The 9,569-nt window shown below is 37.7% G+C and overlaps 1 protein-coding gene across 1 annotated transcript; it reads right to left on the bottom strand.

The window, feature by feature from the left end:
- Window positions 1–101: 101 nt before the first annotated feature.
- cops2 (COP9 signalosome subunit 2) lies at window positions 102–8,018 on the bottom strand. Its single transcript, XM_063472667.1, has 13 exons — window positions 7,866–8,018; window positions 7,284–7,397; window positions 7,105–7,182; window positions 6,890–7,015; window positions 6,707–6,796; window positions 6,544–6,621; window positions 6,098–6,272; window positions 5,790–5,968; window positions 5,311–5,363; window positions 2,888–2,985; window positions 2,722–2,804; window positions 1,780–1,838; window positions 102–705 (listed from the first exon to the last, which is right to left on the bottom strand). Exons 1-13 carry the CDS (start codon window positions 7,917–7,919, stop codon window positions 561–563), a joined length of 1,332 nt encoding a protein of 443 aa, XP_063328737.1. The 5' UTR covers window positions 7,920–8,018; the 3' UTR covers window positions 102–560.
- Window positions 8,019–9,569: the final 1,551 nt, after the last annotated feature.

Here is a 9,569-nt window from a genome sequence, read left to right as displayed (position 1 = left end):
TTTCAAGCGACTGGAAACCGTTTTACGTCACGAGGGCACAAAAATATCTTCAAAGGGGAAGTCAAAGTAACATGAAAGAAAATGCTCATGAATCTCAATGCTAACAGTTTCAAAACCTTTATTTATTCAATCCTACTTGATCAAATTCCCAAAGCACAAAGTTTGTAGCTAGTCAAAGGCAGCTGAACTCATTTAGTGCTGAGAGAAATCTTTATTACCAACAGGCAACAGCATACATTAAAATACTGTGTACAGGTTTTCATACACATTTGGAGGTTTTGTTTCACAACTTAAGCAACTTTGTGTTGCACATGGAAGGATTTGCCAATTAGGAACACGGAAAACAAAAATAAGTGCCAGTGATTTCCTTTTATCAGCACAAAACAACACACTCTGAACACTGTCTTAAGAGTGCTGGAGGTCTTCTTGATATTGACGCATTCTCAAAGCCTGTGCTGTGCCTCTTGTCTCAGAGGATAAACTTGAAGGAGCACAGTAGCAAAACTTTATGGATGTATTCAAACATGCCATTTCTCCTTGTCTCTTGATTTTACAGGCCATCATGTGAGCTTGCTAACAATGGCTTGGTTCAAGGAGTTCAGCTGATTTGTCCATTTGTCTAAAGCTGTGTAACGAGCCCCTCCTCTTTTCTGGTAGTCCAGTTCTAGTAGTTGGTTCACCTGGTCAATTCGTCCATGGATTGTGCTGTGAAGGAAAAGAAAAAAAGTATCAGTGTGTTTACAAGACTTCCACTTGATTTTATATAGGAGTTCGGTGGATTTTTAAAAAGTGCAGCACTAAAATGCAATTTTTATTTTTAAAAATACCATTACCATGTAATACAATAAAAACACATAAGAAAATACAGAACACAAGACCAATCAGCGAGTGTAACTCCCCACCGAAGAGCAACGGCTATACTAAATGTTTTGCTTTTATTACAATATGATGACATCAGCCTGTTATGGCATCACTGTGACGTTTTGTAGGGTATGAGAAAAAATAAAACAGTTTTTTGTACAGCCCTCTCCATGCCTTGTCATGATTACCCTATATGGTTTCTTGAATTTTTTTTTTTTCAAAGTCAACATTGACCTTGGGGTGCTAACAAGGACTGTCAAGGTTCAAATACTTAAGCCAACATAGGTACTAATATCCTCCAAGACCCAGAATATTGTTGTTAATTGTGAGTAATATAAAGTTTTTACTGATTTTCACATTGAACTTGACACTGACCTGATTTCCACCTAAATGAAATCAGCTCATTATTGGAATCTAACATCACCCAAAATTTGATATCTTCAAAACTGTGGACACTAGACTACTAACAAATAGACAAACAGAGGAACAAGCAAAGGGAAGCGATTACATACGCCCTCCCTTCGGAGGCAGAATAACTGAGAAGACAAAGAAACAAAACTTAAAGTTTTCAGTTTTTGAAACCATATTTAGGAAAAGAAAATAATAACTGTGGTTTTTCTTTTCCTGATACTTTCAATCTTGTAGCAAAACCTTGCAGATGACAACAAGAAAATGACTAAAAGTAAAAACAAGCTGTGTGTTGTTTTCACATCTTGGCATGTCATTTACGCAAGCATTTACGTAAGGTCACTGTTACAGTAAGACTGTAAATTAAACTGAAGATCTAACTGAAACTGTCTATTCATACCCGCCTTACTCCCTTATGGGCCAAAGGATGCAAAATATGAGGAAGTACATCTATCTACAGGAAGGATCTTTTTTCTGCTCAATTTCTCAGCACACATGTGAGAAGCTTACTTATCCAAGATGCACTGCACCAGCAAACTCTCCACGTCGCACACATCAATGTTCAGCTCCTGAAACACAAAGGAAGAAGTTAAGACCGATCCACTCAGATGCACGCCAGCAAATATACCTGAACATTCTGAATTATTAGTAATTTCCCTACTTATGTGAAGATTATCGGTTTATCAGACACTTTAGCTCTCTTTTCTGTTTTTTAAGTTTTAAACCGAACGTTGCTAATCAAGGTTGAAATAAACAGAGGGAATAAACCTACAATGTACATTTCAGTTCTTTTTTTTGTTTGAATTCACACTTTTACATATTATACCACAGAACCGTACTATTTTATTACTTCTTTCTGGAGATCCATTAATGTGATTATATACCTGTTGACTTCCATATGCTGATTTCATCAGGATAAAGTTATGTTGATGCCAAAACAGTATTTTATTTACTTCTGTTATATTTGATTCCATTAATCTTTAAAGACTGAAAGTACAGTGACAGACTGGGAAAGGAAACCAAATTTTTCTTTCAGTCAGAAGTGTATGCCTCCCAGCAAATCAGCTCCTTTCATCTGTGCCGGAATGACAGCTGCATATTCCAAGGCAATGATGTTAAACTAAAAATAATGGAGCTTTTTGCACACCTGAGTCACATGTACACCTTTTTTCCCCATAGTGTTCGGTTTTCAAAGTGAAGACTGCTAGACTGATAATAAAGAATGTGACGTATAACCAGAATCAACAACATTTCAACATGAGATTCTGTCTGAACACCATCTTTGTTCTGTATTCCACATTCAGCCTTTTCGTCTTGAATATGAGTGAATGGTTTTCAGTAGAACCCATTTAAAATCTAAAAAAAGTTCAAATGAGTGTAAATGGTTATCTAAAGAGGAAAGATTACAGACAGAGTCAATGTATGGGACAACTTTCTTGCCCTTGGTCTTACCTTTGATATGAAAGGGATGTGTATTCTTGTGTACGGTTTGATGAGTTTAATAAGTACTTGAGTTCTAATATTGCGCAGGAGCTCTGCAACAGAACATCGCATAATCAGATACACTTTTCAAACTCCTTCACTGAGCACGTGGACTGAAGTCACGTTCACCACTCACCCTCTATGTGCTCTCTGATGAAAGGGTCGTCCATTATGTTACTGTGATTTGTTTTCAGGATTTTCTCAAATTCAGTGATGTCATTGTTCTGGTAGGCGCTGAAAGGGAAAACAGTCGCTGTTGTTTTACTGTATTTATGGTGTTCCCGTGACCCACACACAAACTCTCATCCTGAAAGCTGTCAAACACATTGCGAAAATGTTACATTTTTATGTAAACACTATTCTTATTGCAGTTTTGAGCGTGCATTCCGAGCTTCTTGTTTATGTAATAAGTCTTAAATTTAAGCGTAGAACACAAGATTGTGCCTGCTGTTTATGCAAACATGCAGACTAAAGAGTGTAAACAAGGAAGCAGAAGACCAGTAAAAGTTTCAGGAAGACAAAAAATATATGGGTTGATCATTTATAAAAATCCTCTTACTGCTTTGCGAGCTGCTATGAATAAGCCTACTACCACTAATGTTGTTAATATATCACTGTTCAGGCTATAAAAAACGATTACAACTAGCACGCAATTGCACAACTTAAATTACTAACCCGCACACCCTAAGTAAACCTGAATAGAACGTGGGATTTCCGAGAAATGATTTTTATACATGATGTGCCTGGGACTGATGGCAATCTCTGCCAGTTAAAAGTCTCTTTTTGTGTTAAAGCTTGTTCTCTCCTTACAGACACGGTTTAGTGACGGAGCTGGAGACAGTGTGCAAGCAACAACCACACAGTGATCATAGAGATCATTATGTAATAAAAACAATCTGGTCCTTAGCAGATAAATACACCTACTAAGGATCAGGTAGGTAAATATAACCTCAGATGAACTACAAAACAATACTTTTTACACGGTCATTATTTATTTAACAAAAACTAAATCAAAATGCAGAAGCAATGTCTGAGAAAAACTAAATACATCCTTACTATTTCAATAGAAATCCAGAAGGTAAGTAGGAGCATGTGCTATGAATCAAATATGCTTGATTAACTGATTATCAGGCAAGTGCGACCACTTCTATGAAAGCAGATGTTTTGGCAGTTTGCTGGTCTGGAGCATTTGGGCGTGTGTTAACACAACGCCAAGGAGGAAAGGCATCATCAATGATCTTTTGTGTTGCTGCCCATCATATTGGGAAGGTTTATAAGGCAATTTCCAAACAATGTGAAGTCTGCCATACCACTGTTTTCACAAGTGGAAAAAATTCAAGACAAGTCTTTTCAAGAGTGAACATCCCAACAAGGTCAGACTGTGGAATGCTCAGAGATTTTGCAAAAAACATCCACGAGCTAGATCTCAGACTCTACAGGCCTCAGTTAACACGTTAAATGTCAAAGTTCATGACAGTGTAATGAGGAAAAGACTGAACAAGTATGGCTTGTTTGTAAGATCTGCAAAGATAAAATATCTTCTCTTTATAAAGAACATGACAGCATAGCTTAGGTTTGCAAAAGTGAATCTGAGCAAACCACAAGACTTATGGAACAATATCCTTTGGCTAGAGGAGGTTAAGGTGGAGACCATAACAGAAAGCACAACCTTTGAAGAAAACCAAACACAGCATATCAGGAAAAACACCTCATATCAACTGTCAAGCACGGGGGCGCTCAGCTTGCCTTGCAAAGTGCCACGAGACCTGGGCACCTTGCAGTCATTTTATCAACAATGAACTCCTCTTTTTTTAAAAAAGCTTTTTTTTCCCGCATACCGTTTCTGCATTTTGCCCTATTTTTTGTTAAATAAATGACGACACAATATAATATGTCATGCTTTATCGTTCATCTGATGTTCTATTTAACTTATTTTAAGACCCGTTAAGGACTAGATTATTCTTATTACATGTATGTAATACCTTATAGCCCTTTTCCACTAGTACCGACTCAGGTCAGTTCCACTCTGTTTTTAGGGTTTTCCATTAGGTGGTAGTACCTGTACCAGGTACTTTTTTTTTTAAACCTATTCAGCCAGGGTTCCAACTGATCTGAGGCAATCCAAAGATGTGACATCAACAGACTACCCACCGATTGCCTAGTCAGTGATCTCGCTTAATGAGGCGCGACAGCATCTCGTTTATGAAAATCAAACCATTTTTGAAACCCCACAACACGAGAAAAGGCTAAAAAATAAAACAACACCATGGTCCCCGTGTCTGACAAAAAGCAATACACCAACCAGAATATATACCATCACCGTTGCTGTGGTATTCCTGTTGCATACGAATGTCATCGAGGGACTTTCAGCTAATGGAAAATGACCAAAACAGAGTAGAGTCGAGTTGTATTGAGTCGATTTGAGTAAGTACTAGCGAAAAAGGTGTTTTTGGATTAAACAACACCTGCACTATTTTTTATGTTTAACAATTTGTGCGCTTAACTAAATTTGTGATGCATGCTGTACTATTAGTGAATAGAATATGGATGCATGCTTACCTTACTAAGTTTGTCATCGCTAGGATCTCTGGGTCATTTTTGTATGGTTTGGCCTTGGGGGGGAAAAAAGGACTTATTTGGAGCTTAAGCATAAAACATATTGGGCCTTATTCATTAACAATGCATACGAATGTTACACGCACAAATCTGTGACTGATCAGTATTCAAAAATTTAGTCTTGCCTCAGATCATGCATACAAACAAATGAATCTGATAACAATATTAGCAGTTCGCACATTTCATGAATGCTTCAGTAATTCTGCATGTGCACTTTTTTGTGTAAAAACATTTAAACTTACAAATTAATGAATAGGATCCACTGGATGTCTTTTCAAAATAACAACAACAACAACAACAACAAACCCTGCAAAAACTTATGGCAACCAGCTAATCTGTGTGTTGTTTATATTACTAGATACACTCTATCACCATTTACGGAAAGCAACCTTACAAAAAATTATAAAACAACTAATTCCCACCTCTTGAGAGTCAAAGGGGTTAATTCCAGACTTCATAAGCATGTTTGCTAAGACCAGATACTTCAGGCATGTCGTCCTTCGTGGGCTTCCAGACTCGTCGTAGTTTTTAAAGGCCTCAAAGAAGTCTGTGTGAGCTTTCTCAAACTCACCCTCCCTCAGATGCATCTTCCCACCACACTCTGGCCAGGACCACAAAAAAAAAACAAAAAAGCAAAAACCACAGGTTATGCAGCAAAAAGCTTGACAATATATAGTGTAGCAGTTGCACATTAAACTATGTAACTGCTCTGTGAGCTACACCTTCATACCTCTGATAACTCCCATTATGAGTGGATGAGGAATGGCAGATTTAATATGAAGGGACTGCTCATACAAGGCTTTCAATTTCTTGTTGTTTTTCTGTGCTGTGTACATTTGGATCTCCAGAGCATAGATCTCCAACAGCTGCGTGCCTTTCTTTAGGTCATCCTCGCCATCATCTGTCTGTAGTTCATGAAAAAAAGAGAAGCAACCATTTATTAAATAATTACTATTGTGAAATATACATACGCTTATAACATACCAGCAGCTTCATGATAACAAAAGTAGTGAATTAAGACTTATTTGACCTCTTAATTAAAAAATGGATATTATCTCAGCCTGAAGTAAGTGGGCAACCACATTGCATTTAATTAGATCTACAAGACACTGCTGTGATAAAATCAAAGACACATATTCCATATTCTGCAAAATAAAGATTAACAGAACAAATTACCTGACAGGACTGGTGTAGTTGTCTAAGGATCTTTTGCAGTTTCCCATATTCTTCTCTTTCCAAGTACAGTTTCCCCAACTGAATTAAAAAATAAAGTCTGAACATTTATTTTACTAGAGAATTATTTAAGACTACCTGGAATCAGTGGAAAATTGTTGTATACCTTTGTATTAGTTTTGAACCACAGTCTGTCATTTTTTGCATCCTTCAAAGCCTCCAGTGTGGTTTCATAGAATTCCTGTAGCAAGTCCATCTAGTGACATGAGAAGTAGATTTTAGAAAACACTGAACACGGTAAACGCTTCAAGTCCCCAAAACATATGCATGTCAAACAGTCTATCCACACCTGTTTGGAGGTAGAGATGTAGTCCAGAATGGAGTTGATGGACTTCTCTGAGTAGTTTCTGGTAACAGCACTTCTTATGTACGTGAGAAGCTGCTTGTACCTGTTCATCATCTCTGGAAAGTTGGTCTACAGAGTTAAGAAACACATTAAACCACCTCTCAATAATTTGTGGGGTAAGTGTAAAAGACAATGATGAAAGGTTTTACAAAGTATACCAGCTTAAAGTTGATTTTGATCATCTGTTTAAGTGCTTTGAACCCCCATTCTCCTTTCTCTCCTTCTAGTTCCAGCACCTGAACACACCAAAGTCGACATACGTTAGTAGATTCCATTTTTAAGTAACTTGAATAGAGAGCTACAGAGAAGAAATTATTGTTCTGGCGTATGACTCCACCTTCTGGAAACTGCTGAGCGCTGCTTTGGGATCATCTTCCTTCAAGGCTTTGGAGTTATAGTACTGGTTCTCCAAGTCCACATTTGGCTCTGAATTGCTGTCCTCTGAGTATTCCTAAGTTTAAGTATACAAGAATGTAAAAACTTAGATCGCAAAAGTCACTTCAAACGTATAAAACACATGTTCACCACAAACTCTCAGCAAAAACTAAGCATGCCAGACCGCCTGTGAAAATATTCTATTAATATTAACCATGAGCTAATGTTAGCCATTGTCATGCTTGCTAGCTAGCCAGTTGACTTGATTTTCATGACTGCAGTTCAAATCCAAATGACAGCTGGATACGCTTTAAACTACGTGTTTAAAGTATATTAATATCAGTTAGCAGCATATCAGCCAAAACCAACTATGGATAGCCAGCTAGGAAGCTAACCTTATTCATTCGCTGTCAACTTGGTGCTAGCCAGCAGGCTAACTAAAGCGCTAACATTAGCTAGCATGTACTGTCGGGACTTGTGTCAGCGCTCAGCGGACAAACGTTAACAATATTCAAGCAAGCAGAATAATTTTATTTATAAATACCAGGTCGTAATCTTCTTCATCATCGCACATAAAATCATCTTCCATGTCAGACATCTTGCTGGTGTTCCTTGTTGTTATTCACAGACAGACTACTGTAGCCCGGCCTGTGCTGTGTTTTGCAGCAGTGAGGTGATGGGTCGGGGCGGTAAGACGCAGGGTATACTTCCGTCTATAGATGGCGCTGTTGGATCACGACTGATACGTGAGGTTTCACGTGGACGTCATAACGTGACATGACAGTAAGATAATTTTTATAACAATGCTTTTGACTTGTTGACTAGATTTACTGTCAGTGGAAGAAAAGTACATTTACTCAAGTACTATGGTTAAACTGAAGTGTTTTGATTTCAAAGGCAAACCTTATCACTAAAAATATGAGATTTATTATTTTAACATTGTACTAATACTAATGTAGTATTTGAAAAAAATGTACTTTTTTCAAATAAGTACAATGTATAATGTACTTTTTTCCACTAGTTAATATCCACTTAAACTCTAGCTGTGTTTGTTAGATTTCAGTCAGCTCTGTGAATCAAGTTCACGGCAACAGGATTTCGTGACTCCTCAACACTCTTGGCTGCCACACAAAGAGCCCGTTGGCAGCATGTCTTCCCTCTTTAGCCTCTCTGTCTCACTCTGGGGGTCATTCCACATTGAACCATGTGAAAGATTTTATTTCTGAACTGATTTAGTTCCCGTTCCAAACATTTACGCAATCATCTTTCTGTGTCATCAAGTTATGTGTCATAAGTTTATTTAAAAAAAAAATCCTGATGAGTGTGGGTGCAAAACTAAAGTCGATCATCCTGCGCAGTCAGGTTGGCCATAATATTTACAATGTCCAGACATGAATCACTAACATCAATACTAGAGGAAAGAAAGTTAAAGTCACAGACTGACTAAGTTTTAAAGTATCAAAAAGGTCCATATTTATACTCCATGTGCAAATGTGTGTGTATTAATGTGCCATAGTTGTGCACTATCCCCAGTCATTTATCATGGAAGGCAGTCATTGCATTTTCTATATAATGTAATTCTGCAGATTTTTACATAGAAAGCAAAATATTCTAATTGGTATGGACATGTATGCATTTGACGCAATACAGTCTGGGTGAACCTCTTTATTGCATGCATGAAATGCGTCATTCCAGCATCAGTGGTGTGTGTCTGTCAGCATTTCATTAATTGCACTAGGTTAGCATCAACACAAAAGCTTCACAAATAAGCAGTGTTTCTCTGCACAAATCAACAATTCCAGAAAAGTTGTGGGTCTGAGACAAAAGACACATGGGTGCTAACATGCCCTGTTTTGTAATCACGTCACCCACACGCCTTCTCAAATTAGATGGCATCTTCACATACCTAAAGTGCAATGTTATGGCCACAGGCTAAGTAATGTTGTAACACAGTGACGGTCTCTAAAAATTGCATGACCCAGCTGTGGCGAGAACATGTTATAGTATTTGAAGGGCAGAGAGGGATCCTCCTACCCTGAGCTCATTCTACTACACTTCAAGGTCCAACTTAATGCCAAAGACTTTATTTATCTGATTGAGTCAGGCAGATGGTATAATAAACACAAGTTCATCATGATGTTTAACCTTTCCATGCAAATCTGCAAAGCTTATTCAGCAATCCAGAAGTGTGGTATTAAACCTTATAAACACACATAAGCATCCCTTCTTATTTCCAGTAATTGTTTAG

Source organism: Pelmatolapia mariae, linkage group LG1 (genome assembly GCF_036321145.2).
Source record: "Pelmatolapia mariae isolate MD_Pm_ZW linkage group LG1, Pm_UMD_F_2, whole genome shotgun sequence".
NCBI lineage: Eukaryota > Metazoa > Chordata > Actinopteri > Cichliformes > Cichlidae > Pelmatolapia > Pelmatolapia mariae.
This window is presented reverse-complemented; position numbering and strand designations above follow the sequence as displayed.